We start from the raw sequence: 21,080 nt of genomic DNA on the forward strand, positions 1-21,080 counted from the left end.
CAGCACTGTGACACTGCTCCTTGGGGATGCTCCTGCATCCCCCGATGGATGGGGTGGCAGGGTGGGGTGACCTCCTGTGTTTTGGGGCCCGCTGGGGGTCTCTGTTGGTGCCCACAAACCGGTGCCAGTCCTAGGCACGAGGCACAGGGCAGTGTGTGGCTGCTCACTCCTCCCTGCCCTGTTCCCTCCTGCTCCGCATGGAAATTGGCTACGAGGACTGAAACTGAGAGGCTGAATCACAGCGTTGGCCCCGGGGGTGGGAAGGGATGGGAATGGAAGGAAGGGGGTGGCAAGAGGCTGCCAGCACCCCACCCTGCCCTGCCTGGAACCCCTGCTCACCGGGGCTTTTCCAGCTCTGCAGGGCAGGGGGCAGCGGCTGAGCCCCCAGAGCCGTGGGCAAAGCTCAGCGCTGGGGGAGGCAGCGCTGGGAGGGGGCACCCGCTGCACCCTGCGCCGGGACAGGGCTGTCCTGTCACCTGGGAGGAGCTGGGTTTGTCACCGATGGGTCACAGCCACCCGGGAGGGGAGTGCCAGCCCGCTGGGGTGTGGCCGGCGGCACAAGCAGAGGATGAGCGGGGATCGCAGCTGGACAAAGGCTTGTGGATCTTCCCAACAGCTGGGCGAGGGTGGCACTGGGCCCACGGGGCCTCCGCCCTGCTCTGACACACTCCTGGGCACCGTGTCGCCTCCCCAGCCCCAGCTCCTCCCTCCTGATCTCCGGGCACCAGGCAGAGCCCCTCGCAGCCGTGGGGCGCCCGGGGTCCCTGTCCTGCAGCCGCTGGATGTGCATCCATCGCTCCTGGCAGCGCCAGGCAGGAGCAGCAGCTCCGGGAGAGGAGGTGGGAGCCGGCAGCGGCTGTGACCTGAGCATGGCCACCGTCCTGTCCCCCAGGACACCGTCCTGTCCCTCATGTCACCGTCCTGTCCTCATGTCACCGTCCTGTCCCTCATGTCACCGTCCTGTCCCCCAGGACACAGAGTGGAGCTGCGGGGCAGTGCCGGGGGGGCAGAGATGGGATGCAGTGACTGGTTTGGGACATGGAGAGGGGATGCAGGGGATGCAGGGGATGCAGGGGATGCAGGGGCACGGCTGCAGCAAGCTGGGTCACACCGGGGCGCTTCCCTGACACCCTCGACCTTGAGCAAGAGGGGAGCACGAATGAGATTTCTGGCTGACGCCTCAGCTGCGCTGTGCCCTGCCGTGCCGTGCCGTGCCGTGCCGTGCCCATTTCCTTGCGCCGAGAGCTCTCTGGCTGCGCTCCGGATCTCAGCGCACAGCCATGAATTCCCTTTTTCTTGCAGGGGCGGTGGAAGCGCTGTCTCTCACCTCCCTTCGCAGCTGAGAATCCCCGCCTGGCAGCGCTCGCTGCCAGACGTACCAGGGAACCGTACAGGCGGCGGGGGGTGCAGGATGCTCCCTCCTCATCCTCACCGGGGCACAATCCTCCTGCTCCCCACACCTGGGGGTCCTGAGGTGGGCTGGGACGTATCCAACGGATGACTCGGGCACTGGGTGACGGCGGCTTCGCCCGGGACGCGGCGGCAGCACCCGGCTGGACCGGTCCGGCGGGGACCGGATTGACACAGGGCCAGCAGCCCCGAGCCCTTCCCGAGCGCCGCTTCCCGCCGCCCCCGCGCTCCTGCCTCGGGGGTTCCCCGCACGGCCCCGGGGGTCCCCGCACGGCCCCGGGGGTCCCCGCACGGCCCCGGGGGTCCCGCACGGCCCCGGGGGTCCCCCCGAGCCCCCGGCCCCGCCCATGGGCGGGTCCCGGCCCCACCTGGCCGCGCCCACTGACGTCACCCAGGTGGTCCCCTCGTGGTCGCGCCCTTGCTCCGCCGCCGCCGCGCCCCGCCCACCCCGCCCCGCTGTCCAATCACCTGTGGGCAGGGGGCGGGGCGGCCGCGCCCCCGCCAATGGGGAGCGGATAAACACGTCCGGCGGGGGCGGGGCCTGGCGGGGCCAGGGGTTGATGGGCGTGCAGGGCAGCCAATAGCGAAGGGGAAGCGCGGGGGCGGGGCCTGTGGTGGGCGGGGCGTGGCGCGGGGCGCTGCTCGCCTTTTGTTCGGGCAGGAGCGGGCGGGCGGCGGAGAGCGACGGTGAGCGGGGCTCGGACACCGGGATCGGGCGGGGAGGGACGGTGAGTGGGGTCTCGGTACCGGGAACGGGCGGGGAGGGACGGTGGCCGGGGCACTGGGAACGGGTGGCGGCGGTGGTGAGCGGGACTGGCGCACCGGGCGCGGGAAGCGACGGTGAGCGGGGCGGGGCACCGGGAGCGACGGTGAGTGGAGCCGAGTCAGCGAGCATCGGGCATGGGGGACCGGCGGTGAGCGGCAATAGGCCGGCGGAACCGGGCAGGGGTCGCTCCGGTGAGCGGGGAGGGTCCGGAGGACCGGGCTGGCGGGGAGCGGTCCGGTGAGCAGAGTTGGGGCGGCCGGGACGGGGCCAGGGCCGTGGCTGTCGGTTGTTCCGGGCTGGGCTGCACCGGACTCCGCCGCGCGGCGCTGGGGAGCGGCCGCGCTCGGGGCGGGGAGGAGCCGGCTGTCCGGGCCGGGCAGCGCCCGGGCGTCCCGGCTCGGCCCCGCTGCCGCCGTCGGGGGCAGCGCTCCCCGTGTGCTGCCCGGGAGCTCGGCCGGTCCTGCGCGGCACCAGCTGGGCGGGTCCTCCATGGGCAGCCGGGCTGTCCCGGCCCTTCCCGGTGCCGAGTCGCGGCTCCGCGCTCCGGTGCGAGGCGCTGACTCTGTCCCCGGCCCCGCCCGGAGCTGCCGCTGGGCGGGCGAGGCCCTGGCATGGCGCTCGCCCGGTGCTGCGGGGCTCTTACGCAAACCGGGCTGCTCCGTGCCCACAGCCACACCTGGGGACACCGCCTGCTGCTCTTGAGGCCGCCTCGGATCGCCTCGACATCGCTGTCCCTACCCGTGGGACCGGGGCTACGCTTCGCCCACTGCCTGGCATGTGAGGTCTGGGGGCTGAGAGGGTCCAGGGGGGTCCTGGCATCGCCCCGACAGCCCCCCGCGGGTGAGGGGTGCAGGGCACGGTGAGCACAGGGGGTCCCAGCTGAGCCCCGGACAGCGGACATCCGCACCGGGAAACGGCGGGGGGAGCGAAACTTGGCTGTTTGTCTGATGTTTGGAGAGGAGAGAGCGCTCTAATTGCGTTAGCTGAGTGATTAGCTTAATTAATCAGGTTTACAGCACAGATGAAAGGATAATGCTGAAATGTTGCTGGGAGTTGCCCGGAGAAGGCAAACGTGGGCTGTCATACGAGCAACGTGTGCTGGGAGAGGAGCGTGAGCGCTCAGGAGGGGACGGGACAGGGTGACCTGTGCCACCATTGTGCCTGCCCGGGTGTGGGACCATCAGCCTGCACCCTCTCCGGCCAGGCTGGGAGTCCCTGCGCCCTCGGCTTCCCCATAACGCTGTTGGTGTGCCTGGGTGAGTCCCATGCCTGGTTTCAGCTTCCCCATACCAGAAGGGAGGTGGGGGCTGGGGACACAGCCCCGTGACACAGCTTCCCCCAGTGGCTTCACCTCCTGCTCCAGCCCACGTCGTGCTGGTTTTGGCGCTGGTGCCAGCCCCGAGCAGCTCGCAGCTCCGGTGTGTCCGTCTGCCGTTGGCTGCTGGGGAGCCGGGGGTGCAGCGTCTCCCCGCCAGCTGCGGGGATGGGGCTGGAGCCGTGACGGGGGCGTTTGCTCCGGGCTGGCAGCCGCAGCCAGGGCAGGTGCAGTGTCCGCGGGGGCTGCTCCGGGCTCCGCTCTCGGAGTGTCCGGTCCAGCCGGAAACAGGGATGAGAAAATTACAGGGGTCCATTTCTGTGTCCTTGTCGGTGTCGGAGCTGGCTGGAAGGGTGCAGGGCACCCACTGGAACTGCGTTTGCACATCTGAAGCCTGTTATCTCTCATTGTTTTGGAGGAATTCCGTGAAGTGTCATGAAAAACCCATTTTTACTGCTAATTTGGCTTAAACAAGTTGGCCATCGGGACGGGGACGCGCAGAGCTCCTGGCAGCGGTGGCTGAGGGTTGTTCTCCCTCCTTTCACTGCGCTCGCTGTGCAGGAGCAGGGACAGACGCGCGTCCCCAGGGCTCAGGGCGCTGGGGAAAGGTGGGGCGGCCGTGCGGGGCCCTCTCTGAGACAATGGCGTTCCAGTCTATTGTCTGGGCGATGTGCCGTGTCCTTGCCGGCTCCAGGAAGCGCGTTCATCCCCGGGAGGGGCCGGGGAGACGAGCCGGGCTGCAGGGAGGGGTCTCCTGGGGCTGGGTGTGCGAGTAGTTTGTGCTCCGTGCCTGGGGTAGCGCGGGTGGATCGTGGCCGGGCTGCAGGCCGGGGACATTGAGGGATGTCCCCTCTGGTCCTGGTGCCGCATTTCAGTGTGTCATCCGGCGCTGCCCTAATCCTATTAACTCACCCCTTTGTTTCCCCCACCTGAAAGCCTCACTCAGCCGGGCAGGCACTGCGGTACAGCTGCACGGCTCCTGCAGCCCAGCCCGTTCCTGGGGAGGACGGCTTCCCTTCAAGACTGTGGTTTGGTGTGGGAGCGCTTGATGGGATTTGGCTTTTTATCACACTTCCAGATCTCCGGGATTTAAGACGGCGCTTTTGCCGGGCGCGCTGCCGCTCGCAGATGGCAGAGCCTGGGAGAGGAGCTGCCCTTGGCCCCGCTCCGCAGGCTGGGGGAGCGGAGCCTCTCTCTGCGCAGAGAACTTGCAGAACTTTAATTGCAGCATCTGTACCGACGCTTGTGCTGGTTTTGAAGGTTTAAATTAGACTGGCTTCTAATTAACAGGAGTTAAAAAGAAATGTTGTGTCTGTTACAGCAGTACGAGCCTAACTCCGGGTTCAGGTGGTGCTTCCCCACCTAGACAGGGTGTGTGGGCACCCAGGGCTGGGGGTGGCTGGTCAGTCTCAGCCCCGTGGGGTGTCCCAGGTGGGTCTGTGAGAACGGACACGGCTGGGGATGGCAGCTCTGGAGGACATCGGTGCCTTGAATCCCATTCTCTGCTCTGGCAGGGTTGATTTTACCCCTCTTTGCTCATGGACAGACTTGACAAAGATATGGACAAGGGCATGGGAAGGTGCAAGTACTCCCTCCCCCAAAAAGCTTAAAACCTGACCTCAGCACCGTGTCTGTGCTTAAGCAGGGCTGGCTTTGCAGCCACACCCGGTTTGTCGATGGCTGTGCGGGCTGGGCAGGGGGGAGGTGAAGATGTTTCTATTTAAGCAGAGGTTTGAAATACCCTTCTAAATCCACCATCCCCGATGGGTTCCGCGGCGGCTGCTGGCGGCCCTGGAGGCATCCTGGCACGCCTTGGACTCTGAGCTCGGGAATCGCTTTGGGAGCGGGGCAGGAGCCTCGAGCCGCGGCTGCCGGGGCTTGTCGGGCAGCCCGCGCCATCTGCGCCGCCTGTTCCCAGCCACTCCTCGGGCCTCCTTCCCAGACCAGGAGCTTCTGGCGGGGTGGAGACGGAATGCTCGGTGTTTTCCCGATATCCCACGCTTGGCTGAGCAGACCTGCGAGGGGGTGATGGTGGCAGTGCCCTCCGGGGGGCTGCCCTGCTGCTGGGGCACAGACCCCATGGAGGGGTGTGCTGGGGGTCCCGTGTGGCTTTTTGGGGTAGGGGGCTGGATGGAAAGCGTTCTTCTGTGTGTGGGGAGAGACCTTTGGCTGCTGGCAGAGCTGCTGTAATCGCGGTGACGCGCGGGCAGAGCCCTGGTGACAAATCATTAACTTGCTCCGACAGGCCGGGTGCTGACGGCTGTGGGTGATAATTTCTTGTGAAGCGTCTGAACTTTGCAGCTGTAATGCAACTGGATGGAGAAATTAAGCCGGGGCTCAGCACCTCTGTGCCCCTCCTCGCTGCCCCAGCTCCTATGGCAGGGCCAGGTGGCAATCCCTGTGTCCTGGGCACTGTGGCTGGAGCTGGGAACAGCCAGCAAGGTCCAGAGCCGGCAATTACAGTGTTCTTAAAGAACAACTTGTTCTTTGTGCTCATTGAAACAAAAGAATGGTTTTTGGTTTTTTTATCCAGATGGAGTAATTGTGATTAATCTCACCATGCCAGTTCTCCTTTCCATGGACAAGTGGCAAATTCCCATCTTTCCTGGACATGATTCTAATGAGATTAGCAAAGTATGAGGAGATGAGCCCATGTGGGTCCTCCTGATCCTGGTGTCGCTGCAGGTGGAGGTGTCTGTGCCAACAACCAGTGATGTGGGGAGGAGGATGTGCTGCCAGAGACCCCACAGTGGGTCTTGGGCAGGTGGATGTCCCTGGAAAAGCCTTCCCTGGGCTGAGGGTCCTGCTGTGGGCCCTGCCCCTGCACAGGAGCCGGGTGTGGGTGTCACGCTCAGTGCTGTGCGTGCGCTTGCAGCGGGAGAGCACTTGATGGATAATACTGTGTTGGTTTGTGATGTGAAGTGCCAAAACATCACAGCCTGGGCCTGGCATGTGCTGGAGCTGTCAGGAGCTGTTAATTCAGGTGCAGGCGAGGCATTTCGGGGACACGGTCTGGGTTGATGGAGAGCATCAGCTGAGCGCTGCAGGTCGTGGCACAGTTGCCACCTTCTGGGGCTGCTTTGCTGCCAGAGCCTGGTCTGGTGCTCAGGGGGATGCAACACCCCCAGCAAGAGGAGCTGGAGCTTTGCATGAGGCATTCAGCAGCTCAAATATAACAAAATCACAGTAGCTGAAATATAAATAAGGTTTGGAGCCTGGATCTGAAGCTCCTGCACCCTGCTGCCTTTCCTGAGTGCCCAGAGCTGGCGGGGCAGCCAGGAGCCATTCTGGACCAGGGTACATCCCTACACAAAGGCCATGGGCTCCTTTGTGTGCAAGGCCAGGCCGGTGGTTTTGCCTGCTCTAACGAGAGGCTGATCCCCCGCCGCTGTCTACTCCTCATTAAACTTCAAGCTGCTCTCATTCTCCTTTGAATTCTTCCACTCATCTTCCCTGTAAAGCCCCATTGAAAGGGCTCCTGGTGCTGGGATCTGACTCCAACGCTTCCCATTGATGCTGGTGAGGTCTTGACAAGCTCCTTTCTCTGCCTGCTCCCGCTGTGTGTTCCTGAGGATCCTCTTCAAAACCACTGAAGCTTTTGTGCCGCGGCTGCGGGGCCTTCGTTAGCGGCTGCCTCAGCTCTGTCAGCCCTTGGTGTCACTTCAGAGCACCTTGGGGCAGGGGCAGGGTGCTGGGGGACTTCAAGGTGCACTCTCATAGGGCTCTGGGTGCCCTTGTCTGTGGGAAGACCTTGTGCTGTGGCTGCCCACGGCTGTCTGGGTTGCTAATCCCTGGCTGCTTCAGGGAGGGGGGGACCGGAGATGGCTTGTGTGTAGTGTAAGTGCTTCTAAAATAGAGTCTTTTCTTGTGCTGCATTTATTGAACTGCCTTAACTGCCTCTTCCCTTCCCTTAAAAGCCTTGGCCACTGTAATTGCAGCCACTCGCACGCTCCCCAGCACCGAGCTCAGCCTCTGCCATGCTGGGGCTGCATGAGGGGCCCCCCCAGCACTGTTGAGCAAGGGTGGGGCTCTGTGGAGCACCCACACTGCTCCATGCTGGGCTGAGGGCAGGCTGGACCTGCATGTGGTGGGCTCAGGCTGCCCCTCACATCCCCTGACCCTCAGACCCAGTGCCTGGAGCTTGTGAGGGTGCCCTGTGCCCCCCACCTGCTCCCTTTGGGGTGACCCCACACTGGGGATCACATCTGCTCACCCCAGGGGCTGCTGCTCGCCGAGAAGCCCCCGAGCAGTGGATATTTCTGCATGAAGCAGCACTCACTGCTTTCCTGCTGCTGCTCTGGGCAGCTCAGCCCTGTCTGCCGGCTGTGTCCTGCCTGGTGAGGCTGAAGGCTTCCCAGCAGCTGGTGAGAAGGGCTAGCCAGGCCTGGGGCTGCATGTTTGCCAGAGACTTCCTCTGCAGACGGTGTCCCGGGGGGCTGTGCTGCTTGGCCGGTGATCAAATGGCTCCGGGGGCGGATGAGCTGCTGGCCGGTGCCCGACAGCCTGCGGGAGCTTCCTCTGCCTTCCTGGCTGAGGGAAGTGGTGGGAGAGGGATTAACCTCTTCCTGGCAGTGCCCTGCTTGACTGACTGAAGGCCCTGCCTGTCCTGCCTCCCATGGCTGAGGCCCCTCGGGTGTCTTGGCCCCTTCCCCGTTGTGGTGCAGTTGTAGGCTGGGGGTTCTCCCCAAACCTGTTGTGCCCCTCTGAGCAGTCCCCCACAGCTGCCTCACTGATTCCTGGGGGATTTCTCGCTGTTCCGAGGAGCAAACCCTGTTTCCTTGGGGTCTAGGCTTGTGTGGAGTGGGGCTCTGGTGAGCCTGGTGGGTTCGTTCTGCCCTCACCGTTCTCCCCTTCCCACTCCACCAGTTTGCTGGGGGAGGTAAGGGCTGCCCACAGGCCTGATGTGAGAGGGCTGGAGCCCACCCAAACATGCCCCTTGCTCGTGGCTGACCCTTCAGTGTGGGTATTGTCACATGTGCCCCAAATAACACCCTGCACTAGGATCCTTTCCTGCTACAGCACTTCCCTAGAAACACTGCCAGGAAACGGCTCCTGAACCCAGGGGTAACCTGCACCCTGGTGCCCCTCTCCTGCTGATCCTGCTGAGGAGGAGAGAGGACACCCGAGGACAGAGCCAGGCTGTGGAGGATGGGGGAGAAGCTTGTGTCAGTGTCTGCCCCTCATGGAGTGATGAGCAGGGCACGCTTGACACAGGGCTCAGAAAATGTCACTGCTCACAGCAGGAGTGTCTGGCATTTGCTCCACTGGCCCTGTCACCTCGGGTGCTGCTGGCCTTGCTGGCCCCTGTGGCCATGAGCAAATGCTGTTGGGGGGATGCTCAGGGGAAGGACAGGTGCCTGTGTCTCTTCTGTGGGGCCCCTGGTCCTGCTCTCCTGCTTGGAGCTCGTCTGGGGCAGCTCGTGTCAGAGCTCGAGGAGCTGTGCTGGCTTTTGATGTCCCTGGGTGCTGTGGTGCAGACAGAAGGGGTGGCTCATGCATAATGCAGGGCTCTGTACGGTGTCTGAGCCCAGCTCCCGGAGGTTTGGAAAATTAAGTGCCTGTCTGATGCCTCTAAATTGTGGAGTGGATGTCACTGTTCAACAGTGGTGCAGCAGCATCAGCCCTTTCCAGATCTGTCAGCTGCTGCCTGGGGTCCCTGCCCTGGCTGTGTGCTCTGCACTGCCCTCAGCTCTGCTCTCCCCTGCCCACCTTGTCCAGGGCAGCTTTCCCGTGTTTGCCTGGGCTGTTGTGGCCTTGCTGTGCAGGTGGGATGGTGCCAGCTCACCCAGCACCGCGGTGCTGTGCCCTGCCAGTGCCACAGAGCCTCTCCTGCCTGCCTCCTCCACACTTCATAAGGCACGACTGTTGCTTCTCTCGAGTTTCCCAACACAATTTAGAGACTGCCGCCGCGGCCGGGATGACCCAGCTGAAGGACCCGCCCTCCCAAATACCAACGCGGGCGCGGGTGTGCGGCACTCCCAGCTCCGCTCCGGGGCTCTCACGGCCCATCCCCGCTGCCACGCGGGGTGGGGAGCAGAGCTGGGTCTCCTCTGGCCCCTGGCACCGTGTGTCACACACCGTCCTGCCCCACTGCTCAGGCACCGCAGCTCTGCCTCCGCCGCCCTCCATTAGCGGCTCCTCCGTTTCCTGACCACCGTGCGTGATGCACAGCCCATTATAGCCGCTCTCAGTCTGCCGGTGCTGCTTGACAGCTCAAAAAATATCGCATTGGCAGGAGCAGCGCCCTGCCGCGGCTCCGGGAAGGCGGTGGGACCGGGGCTGGGCGTTGCGGGATGGCCCTACCGGGGGGGACACGCGTGGGGGGCTCTGTTCCCATCTGCGAATGAGGGCTCGGGGTTCCTCCCCGTGCAGAGGGTTTGGAATTGCTCCCTGTGCAGAGGGTTTGGGGTTCCTCCCTGTGCAGAGGGCTCGGGGTTCCTCCCTTCAGCTGGCGGATGCTCCTTGGGAGCAGCCGGCAGCGCCGGACGAGCCGCGCCAAGCCCGAGCGCGCCGTGCCCCGCGGAGCCGCGTCCTCGGCCACCACCCGACGCCCTGACTCAGCCTCGGGCCTGGCGGGGGGCTCAGCTCCGTGTTCTCGCTCCCCCGGGAGGGTTCTGGGGCCCGGGCTGCCGCCCCAGCCCGGCCGGTCCCTGCGGGTCCCGCGCGGTGCTGGCGGCTGGAGCGGAGCCAGGGATGCGCGGCTGCCCCGATGCAGCCCGGCGCAGGAATCGGGGCTGGTGCAGGTGGTAATTAGGGTGTTTGGAATGGGTGCTGCTGCTGCTGCTCCCTTCGCTGCTTATCGCCTCTGAAACTCTGACTCATTCCACTCCTGCGCGGCCGGGAAGGGATAGGAATGCTGGGTGATGGGTCAGCGGAGGGCTGGGCGGGTGCTGCCTCCATCCCTCCTTCCCTGACTGCCTCCAACCCTCCCTTCCCGCCTGCCTCCATCCCTCCTGGTCGTGCCGGGGGCCTGGATGCAGGGCTGGTGACTCACAGCCCTGAGTGAGCTCAGGCATTAATCCATGAGCCATCCTCCCTCCTCCTGTATCTCCAAATTAAAGACAAGGAAATCCCAGCCCTGCTCCCAGCAGCCTTGGCTGGTTTGTCCTGAGTGTTGGGATGTGCCGGGCTGCCCTGTCCTGGCACTGAGTGGGGAGTGCCCGGCCCACATTGTGGGCGCCTGTGGGAGAGCTGAGCCAGTGGCTTTGCCTGCCTATTTTTAGGTGCTTTAGGAGTGTCCCAGGAAGCTTCTAAAAAAGTTCATTTTATGCTTGGAGCTCCAGCCATATGGAGCTTGGAGCTCCTGGCATGTCCCCAGCTCTTTGCAGGTTGTGTCTCTGGAAAGGGTCTTAAAAAAGCTCATGGGACCCTGGAGATGGTGCTGGGCAGAGCCTGCCCCACCTTGGCCGTGGCAGTGGTGAGACACAGCTCTGCGAGACGCAGCTGCCGTTCATGTCTGAACACGAGCAGCAAAGTGCTGAGCTTTGGGTTCGTCATCGCGGTGCCGCCTTTCATCTCCAGTGGGGGAGGAGGGCAGATAGGGATCGGCTCCATCTGCGCAGGGCTGGCTGCTGAGCGGGGCCTGCTGTGCCATTGGGACCAGGAGAGGGGCAGGAGGGTCCTGAGGCTACCTGGAGGTGTAACATCTGCCCTGCCCACCCCGCAGAGCAGCCATGGAGGTGATGAACATGATGGAGCAGCCGATCAAGGTGACGGAGTGGCAGCAGACCTACACCTACGACTCCGGCATCCACTCCGGTGTCAACACACAGGTGCCCTCGGTCAGCAGCAAGTGCCTGGGGGATGATGACGAGATGTATGGGAAGCAGTACACCATCAAGAAGACAACCACCACGAGTTACTGCCAGGGAGGGAGCCAGAGCCAGAGCCAAGCACAAGGTAAGGGGCTGTGAGGCCTGGCAAATCCGCAGGCTCAGCTGCTCAGCTCCTGCCTTCCTCTTCCTCCCCCGCAGCCACGCTGCTTCTGGGTACTCCTCCATGCTGGCTTCCACACCCTGGGAGTTGTTGCTGCCTAAAATATGCTTCCTCCTGTCCTCCTCCCCAGCACTGAGAGGCTCTGGCGCAGGGGCGGCGCGTGGTCAGCCCGCGCTGCAGCTGAGCTGCGCGCACATCCGAGCGTGCCAGCGGGTTGGCTCGAGATGGGAACAGCTGATCCCATCCCACGGATCTGCCACCTGCTCCACTGCCTGTCTGCCTGCTGGGAAACCTGTCCCACTGTGGCTGCCAGAGCTGCCAGCGTGTGCCATAGCGCCGTGCCAGTGCCACGGCTTCTCCCGCTGAGGCGAGGACGATGTGGAGCCACAGCCTGGGGTGAAGGAGATGCTTCCCCCAGCTCTATCCCCTCAAAGAGACTGGTTTGCTCTGCTTGGCTCTGCAGTTCCCTGTCAGCAGCAGGTTTATTGACAGCTCCCATGGGAACCAGAGCTCCCTACAGGACCCTGTGCTGTCCTTGTGGTGCAGAGGTGGGGACCATGGGTGGCTACCACAGTATCACGGCTCAGCATCCTCCATGGGCAAGGCCTCAGTGTTCTCCTTTTTTCCAGTGCCAGCTAGTCCCAAGTTGCAAATATCCTTAATTTTTTAATTAATGGGCCTTGTGTGACAACTGCCCCATCATGCTGCCTAATTGAGTGTTGTCTTATCTCTGTGCTGCCGGATCTGTTTACGCTTTGAAGCTCCAGCTCTGCGCAGAACGCGCGGGGACTGCTGATGTGGCCGGTGTCTCTGCGCTAAGCTGTTGCTCATCTCGTTGGGTTTGGGAAGCAGGGCTGGGAGCGCTCCTTGGAGAGAGGCTCACGCTGCCTCCCTGTCCCCCCCTGCAGCGGACATGGAGGCTCAGCTGGCCATGACCCGTGCCCAGCGTGTCCGGGCTGCCATGTACCCCGAGACGGTGGAGGACCGCTCGCTTCTCATCACCACCCAGCTGGAGGGGCAGCAGACCAACGTGCAGCGCCTGGCAGAGCCCTCCCAGATGCTGAAGTCAGCCATCGTGCACCTTATCAACTACCAGGATGATGCTGAGCTGGCCACACGTGCCATCCCAGAGCTCACCAAGCTGCTCAACGACGAGGACCCGGTAAGGAGCTGTGTTTGCTGTGTTTGTCCCTTCAGCTGCTGCACTGATGTGTGGTGGAGTTCACAGGGGTCCCAGGGTAAGGGAAGAGATGAGAATCTTGACTCCATGTTTCAGAAGGCTGATTTATTATTTTGTGATATATATTACATTAAAAGAAAGTGATATATTAAAACTATACTAAAGAATAGAAGAAAGGATTTCATCAGAAGGCTAGCAAGGAAAAGAATGGAATGATAATAAAATCTTGTGACTGCTCACAGCCTCGACACAGGTGGCTGTCATTGGTCATCAAGTAAGAACAATTTCTCATGCTGGGTAAACAATTCTCCAAATCACATTCCAAAGCAGCAAAACATGGAGAAGCTGAAGCTTCTCAGCTTCTCGGGAGAAAAGATCCTGACAAAGGGATTTTTCATAAAATGTGTCTGTGACACTGATGGGCTCCTGTCCCTGTGGGGCTCTGTGGTCATGTCTGTCTCCTTCCTCTTGGCCAAACTCCTGCTTGCCTCTGCCCTGCTCCAGGACTGAGCCCACCCTGCCCAGCCACGTCACCTCACCCCCTGTCCTTGCTGTGGGACCCCTTCCCACACGCCAGTTCCTCTCCTATTGGAATAACTACTAATATAGCTGGATGTGCCTGGGCTTGTCTGGCCCTTGCTGCTTGACCGAAAGGCTGCAACTGTGCTGATTTCACCTCAGAGACACCATTGGCTAAGCTGGATGCTGCAGCTGGGTGCTTGGAGACAAGTGATTTGGAGAATTGTTTACCCAGACATGCAGGAGCTCAGGTTTACCTCTGGTGGAGAAGCTTTAAGGCGATGGTGAAGGAAAGGAGTCGGTTCTGATGGAGGGTTTGGATCCAGAGCTTTATTGTGGCCCACAGGCCTCTGAATGCAGCACCAGCTCCAACAGAACTCCCTGAGCCCGTGGTTGCTGCTCCTTTGAACCCTGGGGAGAGGGGCAGGGAAGGAACACAGGGGACCACCAACCAGGTACAGGAGAGGTCTCAAGAGATAAATGACACCTGGATGGCCCAATGCCCCTCCAGGGGTAGAGGGCATCCTTGAATCTCCCAATCACTCGATGCCCTTCTGGAATGCCAGGACTGACAGACAGCGCTGGGAGGGGAAAGGAGAGGTGACTGACACACCTGGGGAAGGAACCTTCAGGGAGAAACCCGGGGTATCTGAGGCAAACCACGACATCACACCGCAAGCCTCTCCCTCCAGGTGGTTGTCAGCAAGGCAGCCATGATCGTGAACCAGCTGTCCAAGAAGGAGGCGTCGCGCCGCGCGCTGATGCAGTCGCCGCAGATCGTGGCGGCCGTGGTGCGCACCATGCAGAGCACCAGCGACCTGGACACCGCCCGCTGCACCACCAGCATCCTGCACAACCTCTCCCACCACCGCGAGGGCCTGCTCTCCATCTTCAAGTCGGGTGGCATCCCAGCCCTCGTCAGGATGCTGAGGTACCTGGTGGTGTAAAGCCTTTTGATGGGTTTGGGGTGTCCTGGGTAGCACAGTCCTGTTTGGGACTGTACTGTTTGAGACTGCCTGAGCTCCCAAGCAGTTCTCAGCTGCAGGCAACCTTAGCAAGCTTAAGTGAGATCAGCTCTTTAGTGATTATCAGCTCATTGTGATTTCTGCTCTTCAGCTTGCTAGGTGCCCAGGCAGGCAGACACAGGGAGAGAGAGGAGAGGTCTGTGTGGGGTTCCACAGCGATGTCTTTATTGATTCCTCTGTGGAGGTTCCCAGTGACAGCTCTTCTGGCCAGAGCTGGGCTAAAACAGCTCTTTATATGGGGTACAGGGGTATCAGAAATTGTCCAATGGCAAGGGTTAAAGGAAAGTGACCTATGGGGTTACAGAGAGATAAGCAGGGGCTCCAAAAGGTGGAAGAGGGGCTTCTAGCCCATTCACCATGTCTTGGCATTTCCTATCTTAGGCTTCTGCACACCAGGGGGCCCTTGCAGGCCCTGTGCCTGCTACAGTGGTGGGGATGCCAGGGGGGATGGCAGAGCCTGGCAGCTCCTCCTGGGATGGGGGCAGAGAAAGGGAGGGCTCATGCTGCCCTCAGTGTGGGTCCTCCTGCTCACCAAAGCAGTGGGAGAGCGTGAACCTGTGAAAACCCCTGGGGTTTGCTGTGTATGGAGCCTGCATGGAGGCAGGAGGAGGGGAGTGGCTGCCTCACCCACACTGGCCACAGAGATGGGGCTCAGGCTCTGAGGTGTCCATTCCCTGGGGTGCTGGTGGGTGCTGGGCTCGGGGCAGCCCTGGGGGCTCTGCTGCAGCCTGCTGTGAGTGTGGTGTAGTTCCTGCCCTGACGTGGAGTGTGCTGCCCTCCCACAGCTCACCCGTGGAGTCTGTTCTCTTCTACGCCATCACCACCCTGCACAACCTGCTGCTGTACCAGGAGGGGGCCAAGATGGCCGTGCGTTTGGCTGACGGGCTGCAGAAGATGGTCCCCCTGCTGAACAAGAACAACCCCAAGTTCCTGGCCATCACCACTGACTGCCTCCAGCTTCTGGCCTATGGGAACCAGGAGAGCAAGGTGGGCTGGGGATCCCAGAGGTGTGGGGAAGGCAGGAGGGGGGTGGTTGCCCAACTTTGCACCTAAAAGATGTGCAGGAGGCAGTGGTGGAGACCCCACCATCTCATGCATCCCTGGTGATGTGGCCAGAGCATTCCTGTATGCCAAGGGGCTGGAGCTCTGCCTGGTTTGTGTCCTGGCATGAGCTGGGGAATCTGGAAAGGGAGTCCTACACCCCAAACCTCCATTCTTCTTGATGTCCCATCCCTGAAAGTGTTCAGGATCAGGTTGGGCAGGGCCTGGAGCCACCTTGTCTAGCAGAATGTGCTGCTGCCTGTGGTGGAGGGTGGAACTGGATGGCCTTTAAGGTGCCTTCCAACCCAACCCATTCTGGGATTGTGTCTTGCAGCTGATTATTCTGGCCAACGGGGGACCCCAGGCCCTGGTGCAGATCATGCGCAGCTACAACTACGAGAAGCTGCTCTGGACCACGAGCCGAGTGCTCAAGGTGCTGTCCGTGTGTCCCAGCAACAAACCTGCCATCGTTGAGGCTGGTAAGAGAGGCTGGGGCACAGCCACAGGAGGAGGGGGAATGGTGGTGGCCGGGTGATGTGGCTGAGGAGGTGTCCTCCTGCATGGCTGTGGGATGGGCACAGATCTGCACAGCCAAGGGAAGCCTGTGCTGGCCTGGATTCCTGCTCTGCAGGCCTCTTAGGCATGTTCCTGTGTGGGCAGGATCCATCCTGGCTGTCCAAGAGCTCTTCACACACCACATTTGGCCTCTGTTGAGCCATGAGGCTGCTCTGTGTGCAGGAGCATCAGCCCAGCCCACCCAGCCCTGCTGCTGCTCCTCCTGCTGGGATGGCCAGGGCTGCTCACAGGACTGTCCCCTTCCCTGCAGGTGGCATGCAGGCACTGGGCAAGCACCTGACCAGCTCCAGCCCCAGGCTGGTCCAGAACTGCCTGTGGACCCTGAGGAACCTTTCTGACGTGGCAACCAAGCAGGTGAGACCGCAGGACCCCTGGCTGTGCTTTGGTGCCACATTTTGGAGCCGTGTCCATGCCAGGTGCTGGGTGGCTCGTGCCAGGCTGAGTCCAAAGCCTTGTGTTCCCTGTTCCATGTGCCTGGCAGGGTGAGGGGATGCCCTGCTGTGCCCAAGTTACCCAGCAGCAGGGCTTGCCCTGCATCCCAGTGCTGCTCACTTGCCCGTGCCAGCTGGCTGCCAGCACTCCTGCGTGTCCCCAGCGCTGGGCCAAGGCCACCACGGTCACTCAGCAGTGCCACCAGAGTTTGTTTTGGCTCAGGAGCTCCATCAGCCTGTCCTGGGCTGGCTGCCTGCCCAGCTCCTGGGGGAGCTGCTGGCAGAGCTGCTGCCAAGGCTGTTGTGCCCACAGCCTGTGCAGAGGTGACCCCAGCCCTGCTCTGGGTCTGCTCTCCCAGCCCTTTGCTGCTTCCTGATGAGTTTTCCCATCTGCTGGGGCCGTTCCATGTGGATTAGCTCTGATGCAGCCTGGAAACTATTTTGGCTGTCATGGAACCATCCCTGGCTCTGATGACTGAAGGGTTGAAGGAGGATGTGGTGATGGCTCTTTAACTCTTTCCTGACCTGCTGCTGGCTGCTGGCCAGCACAGCCAGGACTGGGGTCACTCCATCACTGTGTGGGGAGTGCTGGCAGGGGCATCAGAAGTGTGATTCCAGCAGGAGACATTAAACTCTGAGTGAAACTGCACATGTTAGAGTGGCTGGGGCTCACTGTGAAGGAGCAGCTCCAGCTGTGGAGGATTGAAAAGGAGCCATGGGGGGGATGGAAAAGGAGCTGTGTGGGAGTCAGGAGCACTGTGGCCCCCCCATCACTGCCTGCTGTGGGGCTGGAACTGGGTCTGGCTGTGTGTGCTGCTCCCACCTCCCATCCCCACCCCTGCAGGAGGGCCTGGACGGTGTCCTCAAGATCCTGGTGAACCAGCTGAGCTCTGATGATGTGAACGTGCTGACCTGTGCCACTGGCACCCTCTCCAACCTGACCTGCAACAACAGCAAGAACAAGACCCTGGTGACGCAGTCCAATGGGGTGGAGGCCCTGATCCACACCATCCTGCGGGCGGGTGACAAGGAGGACATCACCGAGCCAGCTGTGTGTGCCCTGAGGCACCTCACCAGCCGGCACCCCGAGGCTGAGATGGCCCAGAACTCCGTGCGCCTCAACTACGGCATCCCCGCCATTGTCAAGCTCCTCAACCAGCCCAACCAGTGGCCACTGGTGAAGGTGAGGGGCCAGAGAGGTGGTGTGGGCAGGAGGAGGCTGGTGCCTGGGCTGGAGAGGGCTCCTGGCTGCTGCTCTGTGGTGGGATGGGGTGCTGAGGGGGGCAGCAGCTGGTGCTGTGCACAGAGTGATGGTGGCTGCTGCTGCCACAGCCCTGCTCCTGGTGGGTCATGTCCTGGCAGCAGCTGATGGAGGAAGTGGCTTGTGCCTGCTGCTCATTGGAATTGGAGCTCAGCTTGGGGAGAGGGTGGATCCAGGGCAGTGGGAGGCTGAGTCAGCTGCACCACAGAGGGGATGGGGTGGGACACATGGGGAGGGGTGCAGCCAGTGTGTCTCTGGGGGAACACACACTGTTCTGATGCACAGTTGGGACAAATGGCTCCTTCCTCCTCCTCTCCAGGCTACCATAGGCCTGATCCGCAACCTGGCCCTGTGTCCGGCCAACCACGCCCCGCTGCAGGAGGCTGCTGTCATCCCCCGCCTGGTCCAGCTGCTGGTCAAGGCTCACCAGGACGCCCAGAGACACGCAGCTGCTGGCACACAACAGCCCTACACAGTGAGCACCCACCCCTGTGCCCCCAGCACAGCCTGGCACCCCAAAACCCAGCCCGTCCCTGGGGATACCCTGTGGCTGTGCCCTGGTGTGAGGGCTCTGTCTGAGCTCTTGTTCCCTGGCAGGATGGAGTGAAGATGGAGGAGATTGTGGAGGGTTGCACGGGGGCACTGCACATCCTGGCCCGAGACCCCATGAACCGCATGGAGATCTTCCGCCTCAACACCATCCCCCTCTTCGTGCAGGTCAGGGACACAGGGGCTGCCCTGGGCCACCCCCTGCCCAGCCTGCACGGGGAGCTGCACCCTGGGCTGCTGGCCCCACGCATCACGATGTGCCCAGAGCACGGGGGCTCCTTGCAGGCTGCTTCACACAGCTGCTGATCTCTCCCGACAGCTCCTGTACTCGCCGGTGGAGAACATCCAGCGCGTGGCAGCCGGCGTGCTCTGCGAGCTGGCCCAGGACAAGGAGGCAGCAGATGCCATCGATGCTGAGGGGGCCTCAGCTCCCCTGATGGAGCTGCTGCACTCCAGGAATGAGGGCACAGGTGAGTGCTGTCACACCAGGGGCTGTGCTGGGGACTCTCGTGGTGCCGATGCTGCGTGGCAGCAGGAGCTGAGGCTCTGGCTGTCCCTACAGCCACCTACGCGGCCGCTGTGCTCTTCCGCATCTCGGAGGACAAGAACCCTGACTACAGGAAACGCGTCTCCGTGGAGCTCACCAACTCCCTCTTCAAGCATGACCCAGCAGCCTGGGAAGCGGTGAGCATCCCAACCAGATCTGGATTTCCCTGGGGATGGCCCCGTGCTGCTTCCAAAAGCTGTTGGCAGCACCTCCAACCAGAGCTCGAACAGGAGGGGCTGTCAGACAGTGCGGGGTGGGAGGCAGATGGGCTGTGGCCTCAGCTCCTGGGGCAGGGCTTGCCACCACATGGCCCCTGAGCATCGTGGACATCAGTCCCTTCAACTGTGCCATCTTCTTCCCTAGGCTCAGAGCATGATCCCCATCAACGAGCCCTACTCAGATGGTGAGTATGGCACCAGCCCTCCTTGCAGGGTCCCCATGGGCTGGGGTCTGGGAGGGGCAGCTGCCTCGTGTCACTAAGCCAGGCTGGTTTTAAAACCTTTCTCATGTGGCTGTCAGTCAAGAGCCAGCCCAGTCTGGCAGGGATTGAGTGGGATGCTCAGCTTAGAAAGTTTGTGCTTTCTAACTTCCCCACGATTTGTTCTGCGTGTTAGTGTTCTAGGAGAGGAATCTGACGTGGAAAAACCCTTTGCTTCCTGCGAACCCCAACTGAATGAGGCCAATCCAGTTTGCTGAAAGCAAAGGGTCCATGTCCCAGGACCTTCGGGGTGTCTGAGGTTTAGTTCTTTCCCATCTGGGAAATGATTTTGTGTCCCTATCCTGCCAGTCCCCATAGAGGGAGCACACACAGCTCGTACCCTTGGGCTAGGGGATGGTGGGACACTTTTACAGCACCACATGCTGCCCTGGGTGGGGGGAACAAGGAGGTGGCTGAGATCTGATGGGAGCTGAGGTTGCCACACTCTTTCCCTGCAGAGCTGGACCCTGGTTACCGCCCCATGTACTCGGGTGACATCCCCCTGGACCCCATGGACATGCACATGGACATGGACGGGGACTACCCCATGGATGCCTACAGCGACGGTGTCCGAGCGCCCTTCGCTGACCACATGCTCGCCTAACCCGCCCACAGCCCCACACCAGGTACCTGCCAGCACCCCTGGCACCTGTGGCAGGGCTGCCTGGTGGCACCTGCCACCCTGGTGCCACCACGGGGTCCCTGGCTCTGTCATGGATCAATGTCCCCATCAGCTGTGGGCCCAGGGGGTCCCATGCTCTGCTCCCAAATCCCCCCTCGGTGGGTGACAGGAGTTCTCTGCCACTGCAGGTGTTCTCTCCATGCAGAAGAGGGTGGCCCCAGAGCTGAGCATTCGCGAGAAGGACTTGGGAGACAGAAGTGCCTGAGAAGACAAAACTTTTCCATTCCCACGAGAGGTTTTATTTTTCGATTTGTTTTCTTCGCTGTGGGTCTGTGGAGAAGGTCCTTCCTCCTGGGACTGCTTCGAGCACCTACTGCCACATCCAGCATCCAAGATACTGTTTCTGAAGCTTTAAAACACAAACCTTGCACCGTTAGTGATCTTTCATTGGCAAAATAGTCTTTTCTATGAATATATATTTCTTTTTTATTTTTAATATGGTGCCAACGGCTTTTGCCGTCTTTAAGTTTGTGCTTTCTAACTTCCCCACGATTTGTTCTGCGTGTTAGTGTTCTAGGAGAGGAATCTGACATGGAAAAACCCTTTGCTTCCTGCGAACCCCAGCTGAATGAGGCCAATCCAGTTTGCTGAAAGCAAAGGGTCCGTGTCCCAGGACCTTCGGGGTGTCTGAGGTTTAATTCTTTCCCATCAGCCGCTGGGAGCTGACTCTGTGTCCCTATCCTGTCAGTCCCCATAGAGGAGTGACTCCAGCATTAGGAACTGTGTCCTTGTACTGATCTTTGTTGCACATTTTAACCCCTTTCCCTTCTCTTTGGTGAGTGGTGTGTTTCCGTCCCCTCCTCCCTTATCTAACGCATTTTTTAAAAGAGGCTTTAGATCTGATGGTGGTTTAACACTCCAGCTGGAAAGGGATGGACAGCTACTGGAGTGTGGGTCAGGAATGGAAGATTTTATTATTTCTGTAAGTTGTTTTTGTATAGACCAAAGCAAAGAATAAAATAACCCCTGCAGCCCCGTGCTGCCCTGAGCTTGTTCTTCTGTCGGCTGGGGACGGTCCCTTGGGGCAAAACAGGGGAAGGCACAGCTCTCACCCTCTGGTGAGTCCCTCCATGGGCCAGAGTGATCCTGGAGAGCTCATTCCCATGCTTGGCACCTGCTTTGCCTGGATGTGGGCCCAGGCTGCCACAGAGCACGGCAGGACACTGGGGTTCATGTGCCGTGCTCGGGACAGGAGCAAGCGGGGACAAAGCAGCAGGAGCCGGCCTGGGAAGTGGGACTGGGGGGAACATCCTGCCTGCCTGAGCTCGGTGCTGTGGCCACAGCCAACCCCAGTGCTCAGGGAAATGGAGCTGCTTCCTGCCACAGCCCGTGCCAGGACCTGCAGTGAGCAAAACAACAGCTGCT

The 21,080-nt window shown here is 61.4% G+C and overlaps 1 protein-coding gene across 2 annotated transcripts; it reads left to right on the plus strand.

The window, feature by feature from the left end:
• The first annotated feature begins 2,035 nt into the window (after positions 1-2,035).
• On the plus strand, positions 2,036-20,703 carry JUP (junction plakoglobin). Of its 2 annotated transcripts, none has more exons than XM_030966139.1 (15): positions 2,036-2,097; positions 11,158-11,390; positions 12,335-12,588; positions 13,818-14,056; positions 14,936-15,137; positions 15,526-15,670; positions 16,018-16,121; positions 17,043-17,381; positions 17,779-17,934; positions 18,057-18,176; positions 18,328-18,478; positions 18,571-18,692; positions 18,919-18,958; positions 19,492-19,659; positions 19,844-20,703. In XM_030966139.1, the coding sequence occupies exons 2-14, from the start codon at positions 11,165-11,167 to the stop codon at positions 19,635-19,637; spliced, it is 2,244 nt and encodes a 747-aa protein (XP_030821999.1). In that variant the 5' UTR covers positions 2,036-2,097; positions 11,158-11,164; the 3' UTR covers positions 19,638-19,659; positions 19,844-20,703. The 2 variants fall into 2 exon arrangements, with proteins under 2 accessions (XP_030821999.1, XP_030822000.1); XM_030966140.1 differs by having other exon boundaries at positions 2,056-2,138.
• The last annotated feature ends 377 nt before the right edge of the window (positions 20,704-21,080 follow it).

This window comes from Camarhynchus parvulus, chromosome 27, assembly GCF_901933205.1.
Source record: "Camarhynchus parvulus chromosome 27, STF_HiC, whole genome shotgun sequence".
In the NCBI taxonomy this organism is placed as follows: Eukaryota; Metazoa; Chordata; class Aves; order Passeriformes; family Thraupidae; genus Camarhynchus; species Camarhynchus parvulus.